This window comes from Strix aluco, chromosome 5, assembly GCF_031877795.1.
Source record: "Strix aluco isolate bStrAlu1 chromosome 5, bStrAlu1.hap1, whole genome shotgun sequence".
In the NCBI taxonomy this organism is placed as follows: Eukaryota; Metazoa; Chordata; class Aves; order Strigiformes; family Strigidae; genus Strix; species Strix aluco.
Genome location: NC_133935.1, coordinates 30339233 through 30352281, shown reverse-complemented (window position 1 = coordinate 30352281; position 13049 = coordinate 30339233). Strand labels below are relative to the sequence as shown.

Here is a 13049-nt window from a genome sequence, read left to right as displayed (position 1 = left end):
AAAACAGGGGGATAAATTAAAGAGAGAAAGCAAGAGAGAAACCTTCACAGAGCCCCATTAAAGGGAAGAGTGCTGTGTGAGCTCAACCCTTGGTGGACATCAGAGAAGCTCCAGTAGATGACATTATCTCTCTGTCTCTCTCACAAACGCACATAAATGTCTTCCATGTCATAAATCCACAGGTCATCAGGCTTCCTGCTCACTGTTCACTTGGTCCCAAACTTCTCAGAGCTTCTGGAGCACCTCTAGACACAGCCACAGGTTCTTTGCTGCATGACTTGATGGTAACTCCTGCAATAAATGGGAGCATCCCTGAAAGCAGCAGGGCTGGGAGGGAAGGGGCTGCTGTTGTATAAGATGTGCCACACCCATGCTGTGAGCTTCTCCCATGGTACTGTCCTTTCACTATAGCCAGGGACAAAAACAAGGACCACCTCTGGGTGGTGATTTGAAGCAGCTGCAGTGACCAGCTCGGACCAGTGTGTATTACAGAAACTATCCAGCAGGTGTGGAGAGTCTTTTCAAGTAAGGCACCAACTCCCAGTACCAAGTACCCTTGGAAAAGGCCCACTTTTGGAAAGCAGTTAGAGAAATCCTGGAAGGACCTTGAAGCCAGGATGGGGGAGGCAGAGCCCCTTGGAGATGGTGTTTGTGCCCTGAGGCCCTCCAGGAGCAGGCAGCACACTGAGCTGGGAAGAGGGCTGATGCCCAGCTGCAGCACAAAGCGTAAGAAAGCAGAAGGAGCTTTGGCCTCGTTTCAGGGTGTCCCCAGAGGCACCAAGAGTGTTTGGCAGGTTTTTAATACATGCATTTGTAATGTGAGGCTCTTAGCACCGTTTAAGCAATGGTAGAATTAAGTGCTGGTTTTTCCAGTGCACTGGGCCCCAGGAGGACAAGATTGACAAGGTCAGAATTTAGGCCCAAACTGCTGCTGTATGTGGCTTTTCTGGTTGCCTTTTTACACCATGGCCCTTAGGCCCTGTATCCTCTCTCAGCTGTGGTCCTTCCACCCCCTGAGCCCCGAGCTTGTCTCTGTCCCTCATATTATGCCCACGTTTTCAGTGGTTGTATTTTAACCTGCCCTCATACCTGGCCATCTTAGTGACTTGTACTCCTGCATCACCCCCTGTGCCACCTTGATCCCTGAGCCAAATAGGTTGTCTGTGACTATCAGGACATCCAGCTCCTGACTCAGATTTGGGACTCTCCTCCCTCCATTTCATCCTCCCTGCTCTCTCCTCTGAATAGGGGAACCATCCCTGTGGTCTTCTGTTCTTCTGAAAACACTCTGGTGCAAAGAAATGCCAATAACATCGAGGCATACATTAGCAGGGAATAAACCAGAGGGAAATCTTTGGGAGCTCAGAGCTGGTGGTTTGACTTTGTGCCAGCCAAGGAGGGTACAGTGCCCATTCATGGGCACAATGCCACTACTGTTCCTTGAAGCTCTCACATACGTGAGGATGGCTAGGAGCCAAGGAAACATAGTAGGAGCCATCTTGGGTTACACTGAAGAGCATTGGAATCCTTCAGCCAGGTAGGCCCAGCGCATGGGGGTGGTGATCTTGCATCTGCCCTATAAAACAGATCCCATGTCCCACCTTTTCCCCTTGACCATAGCCATAGCCTCCATTCAGACTAGGCACTCCACAACCTGTGCGTCTCCCTTCCTTGGCTCTTCTCTGGGCTGGAGTTGCTTGCCCTTGCTCTCCCTGCCCTCCCTCCATTCCTGTGTCTTCTTGCTTTATTGCCTGAGAAGCAGGGGAGGGAAACAGCCAACTCCACTGTCAGCACCTTTCAGGCCAGCAGAAAGGACAGAGTGTTGCTTCCTTGTGTTTTTGGACTCCAACGCTATCTGAGTTTGTTCGTTTGGCTCTAGACAGTTGAGGGAGGTCATGGTGCTGATTCCCATCCCTGGCGTCCCCTCGCCTGTGAATTGCCAGTGTCAGGGAGCAACTGCTCCCTAAAGGTCTGGTGAAAACTGTGGTGGAGTTGGAGACCGGCACTCCTACGCGTTGCTGCATCAGGGACTGATAGCAGTGGGCTGAGCTGAAATGGTGTCTGGGCCATGAGCAGGGGTGAAGGAGGCCACAGACTGGGCTGGCCTCAGGGCCCTTAAAACCAGTGCAATAGTGGGAAGACAGGAGCTGTTGGGGGAAGAAGGATAGGGTCTGTGTATTTCTTGTATATAGTCACCTTGAGGGCCCAAGGGGATCAATGAGTTTGGCTTGAGGAGTGGCTTGGCCCTTCCTTTGGCCTGTGGCTGAGGCAAATTTGCACAGCCAAGGTGGGAGGTAGACAGGAAACAGGTCTTCCCTGCATGGTCCCATTGTTTTTGACACATAGCAAGGATAAACACCACCTTCATTTCCATCCACCCTCTAACCCAGCCACCTCTTTCCTTGCCAGGCTGCTAGAACATCTCCCCTTCCAAATGCTCTCTGTGCTGTCTGAGTGTAGCTCCCTGAGTGGGATAAGGTGGCTCTCAGTGATTGCTGGGGCTGCTGCAGAGGAACATGGTCCTGGTCTCAGAGTTTCTGCCTGTGCACCATGCACAAGCTACAGCAGGCAATGATGACTTCAGCACAGCATTTGGAGCAGCCTGCCCTACCAGAAGGGGTCAAAACAAGGGGGCTGGGATGTTCCTGTATGCAGTTGGGTATTGTGCAGGGTATTTCGTGAGGTAAGACAGACAGGCCAAAGCATGATGCTGAGAGAAGGATGCTGGCTAAAATCCAGGCTAAACTTTTCACTTCTTGCTCAGGGGCTGCCCCTGGACTCTCCTGGGGTGGCCCTACTTTGGGCACCAATGTGCAAAAAGCACGACAGTATCTGTCACTCTTTAGTTCAGTGGAAGACTGGGCAAAGTGAAGGAGAATTAGAGAGGAAGGTAGAGGGACAGACAGAGATGATGTGGGGAATGGCTGTATCTCTGTATGGAGTCACTTCTGGAGAAGGAGGGACAAGGCAGGGGACTGGTGCTGAGGAATATCAGAAGCCTGTGGGTCCCAACCTGTGGAGAGCCAGATGTGCCTCCTATCTGAGGCATCTGGAGAGACAGTGTCAGGAAATTACTTCTCACTGGATTATAAGGCTGAGAAACAAAGCAACAGACTGTAAAAACCTCTGCCTTCTGCTTCAGTAATGGCTGAAGCAAAGCTGAGGCAGCAGCTGGAGGCCAACGTATGACAACCACATGAGTTTGGTGGCCTCAGATGATGAGCTGTGGGGAACAGAGGCTTTCTCTCTCTTTTCCATTGGTATAGTTCTTCTCCCCCTTCCCTTCTCTATCTTGGCTTTACTTTTTGGATTATTCAATATTTAAGTGTTTCTCTGTGACACTATCTCTGATCCTTTAATCCAGCTGGCCTGGTAATTCCACAGACCCAAATCAGCTCAGATTTCTCCACAGACGTAAGCCTTGTTCCTCAAGGGTTCACTCCTCCTTCATTTATCTTCCTTCATTTTATTTCTGCCCTTTGTGTCTCTGTGCTAGAAATTGGTTCAGCTTCTGCAGCAAAAGCTTCGGCAATATCTTTAGTGAGCAGCCTCCCCCCAGAATAAAAGGGCCAAGAGAGGATCTTTATTTTTCATTAACTAAGAATCCTTTTCTCTGTTTTTTATTGTTTTCTTTCTCCTCAATTTTTTTTTTTTTAAAAAGAGTGCACAATGCCTACATGTTTTGTCTGCTGTATGAAATTATTTCCTCTGCGCTGCCTGAGGACAGCCCTGTCAGGCTCCTGTCTCACCACAGTGAAAGAAGGGTTGAAGCTGTAGCCAGAGGGAAGGGTGCTCCAGGCTGCCCTTCCCAGTCAGAACCAGGAGCTTGCTCAGAGCCCAGAAATACATTGAAACAAATGTCACTTCGCTGCTGATTCCTGCAAGGTGTCCTTTCCCACAAAGGGGCAGTGTTCATAGCTGTGTTCATAGGAGGTGACAAAGTAGGAAGGTAGAAGCTGTGTGCCTCTCTTTGGTGGAGGGTAGGTGGGTGATATGCTGCAGCTCAGGACTTCTGGTCTTGCTGGGTGAGAGACTGGAGTCTTCTATTTGACACGTTGCCTACACCCTGCCCTCCCCAGTATGCTCCAGCCAGGCTGGATCACCTCAACAGACTTGTCCCTGCACCAAGAGGCAGGAGCAATTTTTAGAGCACAAGTGGTTACATGTTGCTTGAATTATTTATCCCTCTTGCATCAAGGAAGAAGGAAACAAACAAAATGTTGGTCTTTTTCAGGGTGGGAGTCTTGTCTGTATTTTACCTGCTTCATGCATTCTGTGTACATAATTTTCAAGCAGCTGAAAATCCGTGGCTTTGGCTGTGCTTGGGGCTTGCCTTTGTTTAGACTAGGAGTTTTGAGCCGTCCACAATAACAGCCTTGTGTTTCCTGCCCTCCCTCCCCTTCCCTTTTTCTCCTACACTGCTGCCTTCCCTCAGGTCCCAGGCTGTGATCATGTTACTTAAGGGAGCCCGGGTACCCTTCTGCATACCCCTGATACGAGATTATACATTGTAAGGGTTTCCTTCTCAAAGGCTTATCAGCATGGCAGGCAATACCACTTCTCTCTTGCTTGCACCCCCTATGATGCTGTCTCTTCCCCATCTCCCTCTTCTCATGAAACCTTGCTGTCTATACTCTTATCTCAAAGACCCCTCCAACTGATGCCTCTTCTTGTGTCCTGTGTGCTTTCTTTTCCAGATTCCAGTGACAGATGGATCTCTCTCGTGCACACTTGCTCTTTCCCTCTCTGTATTTTTGTTTTCGACATGTTTGATCTGAAGCTCTGAAGCTTCTCAGAGGAAACCAGGGAGAGAAGGAAGAGAAGGAGGAGGAACCAAGGGAGCGTGAGCGACAGAGGAGGCATCCCTGCCTTGTTCTTCCAAATCACACCGTGGAGGGGCGGGGGAAGACTAGAGGGGGGGAGGACTTGTTTTGGGGTGGGTTCAGTGTGGGTGGGGGGTGGGTGGGAGGGAGGGAGAAAAGTGGAAAAGGACGGTGAGTCACTCATGAGCATCAAAGAAGATTTGTTATCCTCAGTCTGAATTTTTGTTTAGAAAAGAAGCACAAGGTAGTTCTCTTCCAGACCAATCATCCATGGTCCTGGCTTTAGGCTGTGCTGGAAGCAGATTGCACGTGTTCCCCCTGCTCCATGCTCCTGTCTTGACCCAGAGGGCAAGAAGAAATAATGGTGACAACACCCAATAGGACTGGGGTGCTCATGCCCTTCCATTGCTAAACCCCAGTTACTGCCCCTTTCTCTTCCCTCTGTCCCTTAGTTTCTTTTTACTGTGGTCCTGAGATTCGGGGTTGTTTTTTGTTGGCTTTTTTTGCATCCTGATGAGGGCACCACTACAGACCATGATGTGCCTGGGGTTGTGGGCAGCTGCCCTGCTCTGCTTGTTCTCCCCTGGCACCGTGCGAGGTGACTGCTGGCTGATTGAGGGGGACAAAGGTTATGTGTGGCTGGCCATCTGCAGCCAGAACCAGCCCCCATATGAGACCATCCCCCAGCATATCAACAGCACGGTGCATGACTTGCGTCTGAACGAGAATAAGCTCAAAGTGGTGCTGTACTCCTCCCTCAACCGCTTCGGCAACTTGACTGATTTGAACCTGACCAAGAATGAGATCTCCTATATTGAGGATGGGGCTTTCATGGGCCAGTCAAACCTCCAGGTCTTACAGCTGGGCTACAACAAACTCACCAACCTGACAGAGGGCATGTTGCGGGGCATGGCCCGTCTCCAGTTCCTCTTTGTGCAGCACAACCTAATTGAGCTGGTCACCCCTACTGCCTTCTCTGAGTGCCCCAGCTTGATTAGCATTGACCTGTCATCTAACCGTCTCAGCCGCCTGGAGGGAAACACTTTCACCAGCTTGAGCAATCTGATGGTGTGTGAGCTGGCTGGCAACCCCTTCAACTGTGACTGTAGCCTTTACAGCTTTCTTAACTGGCTGGCGCTCTTCAACAATGTCACCAAGAATTATGACCGGCTCCAGTGTGAGACTCCACGGGAGTTCGCTGGGTACCCACTCCTGGTACCTCGGCCTCACCACAACCGCAATGCCATCACCATCTTCCAGTCCATGTGCAGAGGTGGCACCATCCCCTCCCTCTCCAGGGTCAACCCCACTCCTTATACCCCTGACTCCCAGCGAGACCTGGATGAGGGCTCAGCCATCAGCCCTGGGGACTTCCTCTCGGTTAAGCCTCCAGCCTCCTCCACCACTGACTCCTCCTTCAGTCCCAGCATCAAACTCCATGATGTCACCATCACCTCAGCCATCCTGATGGTAACCATCCCCATGCCCTACAGTAAGATGTATGTCCTGGTCCAATATAATAACAGCTATGTTTCTGACATAGCAACACTAAAGAGCAAGAAGGAATATGTCACAGTCAACAAGTTGAAGGCCCACACTGATTATACTTTCTGTGTGGCCTCCATCCGCAACAACAGGCGCTACAACCACACTTGTCTGACTTTTGCAACCCGGAGCAAAGGCAGGGAGGACCCTATTTCCAGTACTTCCACCACCACCCACTATATCATGACCACCCTGGGTTGCCTCTTTGGGATGGTCATTGTCCTGGGCGTGGTGTACTACTGCCTGCGGAAGCGGAGGATGCAGGAGGAGAAACAGAAGTCCCTCAATGTCAAGAAGACCATTCTGGAAATGCGTTATGGATCAGATATTGATACCAGTACCATGGTCCATCCTTCACAGAAGCTGGGTGAGCCACCAGTCATCCCTGTCTCACGGATGTCCTCCATCCCTTCCATGATTGGGGAGAAGTTGCCCCCATCAAAGTCAATGGAGGCTGGGATGGAGACTCCTAAAGTCACCACTAAAGGCAACTACATTGAGGTGCGGACTGGTGGTGGGGATGGGCTGGAGCGAACCCAGCGGGATGAGGACCTGAGGGAGCTTGACAATGGCCAAGGCTCAGCTGCTGAGATCTCTACTATAGCCAAGGAAGTAGACAAGGTGAACCAGATCATCAACAACTGCATTGATGCCCTCAAGCTGGACACAGCCTCCTTCCTGGGTGGTGGGACTGGCGTTGATTCAGACATGGCCTTTGAGTGCCAGTCCATCCCAGCCAGTTCCTCAGGTGGGCTAGAGCGGCCCAGCTTTCTTTCACCACCCTACAAGGAAAGCTCCCACCACCCTTTGCAACGCCAGCTCAGTGCTGATGCTGCTGTGGCCAGAAAGACCTGCAGTGTCTCCTCTAGTGGCTCCATCAAGAGCGCCAAGGTCTTCAGCTTGGATGTGCCTGACCACCCTCCACTCAGCAAGTCTGACTCCAAATACATTGAAAAGGGCAGCCCACTCAACAGCCCTTTGGATCGTCTTCCCTTGGTGTCCCCGGGCACCATCCACCACTTGGAGGTCAAGCCTTCTTACCATTGCAGTGAGCACCGTCATTCCTTCCCGGCCCTGTACTATGAGGAAAGTGCTGATACCTTGAGCCAGCGGGTGTCATTCCTCAAGCCACTCTCCCGGTCCAAGCGAGACTCCACATACTCCCAGCTCTCCCCCAGACACTACTTCTCAGGCTACTCCTCCAGCCCTGAGTACTCATCAGAGAGCACCCACAAGATCTGGGAGAGATTCCGGCCTTACAAGAAGCACCACAGGGAAGAGGTTTACATGGCAGCTGGGCATGCCCTGCGGAAGAAAGTTCAGTTTGCCAAGGACGAGGATCTGCATGACATCCTGGATTACTGGAAAGGAGTCTCTGCTCAGCAGAAGCTGTGACTCTCCCTCACTCTTTCCAAGGAAACAATACAAAACAAGACACCCCCCCAACAACCAGAAAAAAAAATGCCACTTGACTGTGAAAAATAAACCAACAACAAAATACTCCTGACAAATACAAAACTGACAAAATTGTTTCTTAAAGTTTACAACAACAACAGAAAACTCTCACACACACAGACACACACAGACACACACACACCCTGAATTGTCTCTACTGTGTTATGGGGACCATTGTTCTGCCTGCAGATGGTTGGGAGGAGCATTCTGCTCTGACACTGTGGTAACAACACTGGAGTGTGGATGGGTGGGAATGGCCCGGGAGGGGGTGGCAGTGGTGGCAGGGGAAGGGCAGGGGTGGACACTCACTGGACATGAAACTCAGCTGTGAATTATGGCTCTTTTGTTCCTGTTGAGGGCTGGTTTTCCTTTTGGGTGGGAGGGGAGGACTTTAGTTTAGAAAGCATCTCTGCCACCTGATACACCTGCTTTTCCAAATCTTCCATCACTAATTTTTCCCTCATTTCCTTTGACAGTGGAGGCTTTTTTCTCTCTCCCATCCCCTTCCAACATAGGTGGGATTTGTTGGAAGAAGTTCTCTCACTTCTTTTCCTTTGCCCTTTCCTACCTTTCTGTTAAGGCTCTCTAGACTTGCACTTTCTGTCTAGATACTTCACGAAGCTCCATCCGCCTCAGAGGAAGGAGAGGAGGTGTGAAGCACTGAGGGAGGTAGGAGGACCTGCCATACAACAGGCACTGTGCCCTTGCTGGTCTTCCTCCTTTCTTTCTCCTGACATGTTGCTGATGAACACCAGCAATTCTGAAGTGATGGGCATTCTCCAGGCCTGCTCAGAGCCAGTTTTCTGCCAGTTGGTGGTGGGGTATGAATGTGCTCTTTGGCATGGCAAGCCAGGTCCTCAAGGAGCAGTGGAGGAAAAGGTAGGAATTTCTGGTCTCCCAGAGGTATAAAGGGTTCCCATCTCTCCATGAGTGTCACAGGTCAGAGGTCCTCCCCACCATACACACCTATGCTCAGTCTGCCCTTGTACAGTAGGTTTGATACTCTCTGTTCATATCTCCCTTACTATGAGGAAGGGACCTGGAGAGGAGCTCAGCAGAACAAGTTCTACAAGAAGCTTCTGCAGCTCTTCCCAACTGACTTGCACCATGGGGTGTGAGATGGGTGGGTGTGCATGAGAAGAGTATCACCCAACCTCATTTGCAGGTGGATGTGAAGAATAGGATTTCTGTCACTCACCTGGCTGGGTTGACAGAAAAGCTACGAAGTGGCTTCCTCTTGAATAGGCCACGGACACTCTGGCATGGATAGGAGACAGCCTAGGGTGATGGTAGGAGCAGAAGAAACAAAAGGGATGTGAGAATGAGGCCTGGACGTAGCCCAAAAGGGATGGCTGCAGAAGAAGCTCCCTTTGTGTGTGCAGCCTATGGATGGCACTGTTCCTTTGAATACTTAGACACCCTCATGAGAGTCAGAGCAACATAGCACCTCCTAAATCCTCCACCTTCTCACACTTAGCTGTGACAAACTTTTCTTAGGGATCCTTTAATGTCTTTGCAAAAACCCAGTTTCACTTGCTAGGTCCCAACCTCTGTCCCTTGGATAGATCTGCCACAGAGCTGGAAATGAGCCTACCGCCCTCTCCATTTCATTCCATTTCTAAGCAGCCCAACAAAGCACAATCTTGGCACTGTCTACCCCAAAGTTTTCTTGTCAGGCAGGGGTGCTGCCTGCTGAGTGCATCTTTATGCAGCACAGTGGGCCTCTTCTCAATGAGCTGCACACCCCAATTCTTGACAATCATTCACCTCTATCAGGAAGAGGCTGAAGGCCTGTGTTGTGTTGGCCTTTCCTAAGTGGTTATTTCCTTTCTGAGGTGCTCCTCAGAAGCCCCAGTATTTTGGGGGACCTGGGAGAAGGATGAGGGTGTAGGAGCTTCTCTGGGAGGGATTTACATGCTGCCTGCAGAGAACCTGCCCGTTATCTGTCAGATAGTAGCACTGCCAGCTGTGAGAGCTGGTTTCTATGCCACAGGTGACATGACTTCATCTTTTGTAAGTGAGGAGCAGCAGTAGGCAGAGCCTGGTGTGTGAAAACCAGAGGGGGGATGCCCAAGGTCTAAACCTGTGGGTTCCTTCCTTGTAGGGATGCTGATGGTAACAATCCTAAGCCAGGTCCTGATCCCATTGCCTCAGCCTCCTTCACTGTCAGCCTGATTCCCCATAGTCAAAGCATCATTTTGCCTTGAATCCAGAGGTATTCATGGGACTCACTCTACACTGTAAGAGCTAGTCCAACCCAGAGAAAGGGGAGTGTGTGTGTATGTATGTGCAGGAGGATGAAGGAGAGTCACATCACTGCTGCCAGTCATCCCTCCATGTTGGGACAGTGCAGCAAATCAAGACAGGTAAATGCTGTGAGAGATGCTTAGGCACAGCAAAGACCTCTCCAGCTACCATGTGGAGCAGACCCAGCGGTCTTCCAGCATGGCAACAATCCAAGCAGGAAAGACTAATGACTGGGTCACAGAACTGGACAGGAAAAGGGGGACACAGGCACGGGGGGAGGGAGTCCTGTTCCTCTCTCCACCTCTTCCCTCCCTGTGCTTCTCTGCTGTATGGTCTTGTAATCAGTTCCATTCAGTCTATACTTCTGGGGGGAGTGTTAACCTGCAATGGTTTATGCTCCCTCCCCCCATCACCCCAATGAGGCAGAAAAGAAAGGTCAGGGATACAGCTATCATCAGGCCCTTCTTTTGCCTGTGGTGGGGGTAAGGCTGGGTAGGAGGGACAAGCCATTTCTCTCCCAACTGTAGCCCCCCACTCCAAACCAGTGGGTGAAGTTTGCACAAGATGGACTGTTCTGAGGGCAAGGAAGGGGAACAAAGTGTCTCACCTTCCTTCCTCCTCCCTTCTTCCTTGTCCTGCTCCCTCCCCAGGGGCGAGGGCTCGCAAAATGATGCCAGCCCTGTTGGAGGAAAGCAGATTTAATGTTCTATTTGCATGATGATTTTACTGTATTTTTCTGAGCAAACACCTGTTGTGTATGTGCCAGTTTGTTGGAATTTAACCTTCTCCCCCAAAGTCTTTCCCGTCCTTGTCCCTGTTTTCCCTGCTCCTTTCATTCATTCCTGATGTGATTTTATGAAAGACTCCTACCAGTTTGGGAGGGAACACACCCCAGAGAGAACCCAACCCAATCGGCCCCATAAAAATCATTCCTCCTTCTTTCCAGTGCCCCTTCCCCTTGCCCCAAATGTGGTCTCTCAGCTGCTTTTCAGGGTCATGTGCGTGAAAGGGGATGTGTTATATACCAAAGGCCTGCTCTTTCTAGTAGTCATCATTTCCCTAATTATTTTGAAACAGGAGTGAGGCCCCTCAAGACAGATCTCATAAGAGAAATGCTCACTACCATCCCTATGCCTCGGTTGCCTTTTCCCCAAAGCTACAAGCAAGGCTATTCTTGGGGAATAAGGAGTGCTTCAGCTGCAGGGAAACCTCTGATATGGTGAAAGATTGATGTGGAGCTGGTTGTAATCACTTAGAAGACCTCCCACCACCTTCCTCATTGATTGCAGGGAGCTCTGCATTAGGTCTGTCCTACTCCTCCTCTCCTGTGGGTGGTCCTGGCAGAGGGCAGGGCATGATGAAACCTTTAAGGCCTCTGTGGCGGGAAAAAGCATGAAGAGCCTGCCTGAAGTTGCTAAGCCCTCTTGGGCTTGGCTTGGCTTTGGCAAAAGTCCTTCACCCCTGCCTTCTCCTAGTGTAAAATGGATCCATGGGGCAGAACCAAGACCAGCCCCTTTCACACTTTATTTATGTGTTGGTGACTCTTGTCAGGGAAAACAGGGGCTTAGTTCACCTCACTGGAAAGTGCAGAGGGTGAGAAATGAGGTTGGGTGTTGACCTTCCCTCTTCCCCCAGGAACAGGCTCAGTGGGGAGCCTGGGCTGGGTTCCTGCACCCAGAATAGTGAAGGTGAGACCCTAGGCATGCTGCTCCTGTGGGGCAGAGCTCTTCCCCACCCCTTGCTGGTGCTGCCCTAGCTTATGCTGCGGTGCCACATTTCCCTCTCCCCAATCTTCCATGCTGAATAAATCCCTCCTGAGGCAGGTGTGAAATATTCATGACTGACAAATGAAGATTTATGTCGGGCTGAGGAGGCCTCTGTGTTTGCAATGCTAATCAGCCTGCCTTCCTGGAGGAGGCTCTGCCAGGCACGACTGGGGGAAGGAGGTGGAGATGCAGGAGGGAAGGGGAAAGGGAGCTGAGGAAGAGAGGAGGGGCAGACACAGCAGGGATGAGGAAGGTGTGGTGTGATCAAGGAATGGGGAGGTAAGGAGGGGAGAGGTAGAGAGAGATGGAGAGGGTGGAGAAGAGGGACAGGTTGGAAAGACCAGGGGAAGAGATGGCCGCACTGGAAAGAATGAGATGGTAAAAGAAGAAAGGGACCAGCAAGAGAAAGGGTAGAATGCAGGGGTGAAGGGTCTCTGAGAGGAGGTGGGGAGTAACTCAGCAGTGCCTGAAGGAAAAAGCTGGACAGAGCTCATGATGAGCTGTGGCCCCTCTCTGTAGGGCAGAACTCAGCACTACAGGGGGGGCAGCTGCTACATGGACAGGAGGTGGACCCAGGGCCCCGAAAGCACATTTGCCATGCTTGTTGCTGACCAGAAAGCTCAGCTGCGTCTGGAAGGACACACAGCCTCCGGAAGCCTGGAGAACATCCCTTCCACCTCCTTCAGCACAAGCTGCACACAAGAGCCTCATGGAGCCGCGTCCTCTCGCTGGAGCCAGCCTGATGCTGTCCCACCATCTGAGCAGGAGAAATCATCTTCAGGGTGGCTTGGTGTGGGAGCGACACTGAGTGCCACCCTCCACTGGGCTACAGGGGTCTCTTGTAGGGCTGGTGGAGCCTGCCCCACTTCAGCTGCCCCCTGCCCACCCTGGGTGAGGCAGGTGGTTTTGGGTCTTTCCTCAAAGAAAGGGCAGAGGGGAGCGTCTGTTGCCTCCGCCCTACACACGCACGCATTCCTGCACCCTGTCCCTCCAGCCGCTTTGGCCTTGTACTGTGAGGAGCGTTCTTGGTCTGCCTCCCCTCGACTTCTCCTGCCACGCGCTGTGGGGAGATGTCTCTATACCTCTCCACGCGCAGTCCCACCAGGGCAACCCTCTGCAGGGCTGCCCCAACCCACTCCCCTGTCCCTGGGTGGAGAGAGGGCAATCTCTGCCCAGCTTCTCCTTCTCCCTCTGGGTGGGCACCTCCTCTCCT

General features: G+C 51.5%; 1 protein-coding gene and 1 long non-coding RNA gene across 2 annotated transcripts in view; both read left to right on the top strand.

Moving 5' to 3' along the window:
• The window catches only part of LOC141923747 (uncharacterized), a 50253-nt gene extending 45381 nt beyond the window's left edge, over positions 1-4872 (top strand). Inside the window, exon 3 of the long non-coding RNA XR_012623394.1 lies at positions 4698-4872. This is a non-coding gene — a long non-coding RNA (uncharacterized LOC141923747). The remainder of the gene's footprint in view (positions 1-4697) is intronic.
• A 126-nt stretch (positions 4873-4998) lies between these two features.
• ELFN2 (extracellular leucine rich repeat and fibronectin type III domain containing 2) lies at positions 4999-8027 on the top strand. Its single transcript, XM_074826578.1, has one exon. It carries the CDS (start codon positions 5337-5339, stop codon positions 7761-7763), a length of 2427 nt encoding a protein of 808 aa, XP_074682679.1. The 5' UTR covers positions 4999-5336; the 3' UTR covers positions 7764-8027.
• Positions 8028-13049: the final 5022 nt, after the last annotated feature.

Bases quoted from the DNA above. Each gene is read 5' to 3' on its own strand.
- ELFN2 (XM_074826578.1), top strand. From the start codon at position 5,337: ATGAGGGCACCACTACAGACCATGATGTGCCTGGGGTTGTGGGCAGCT.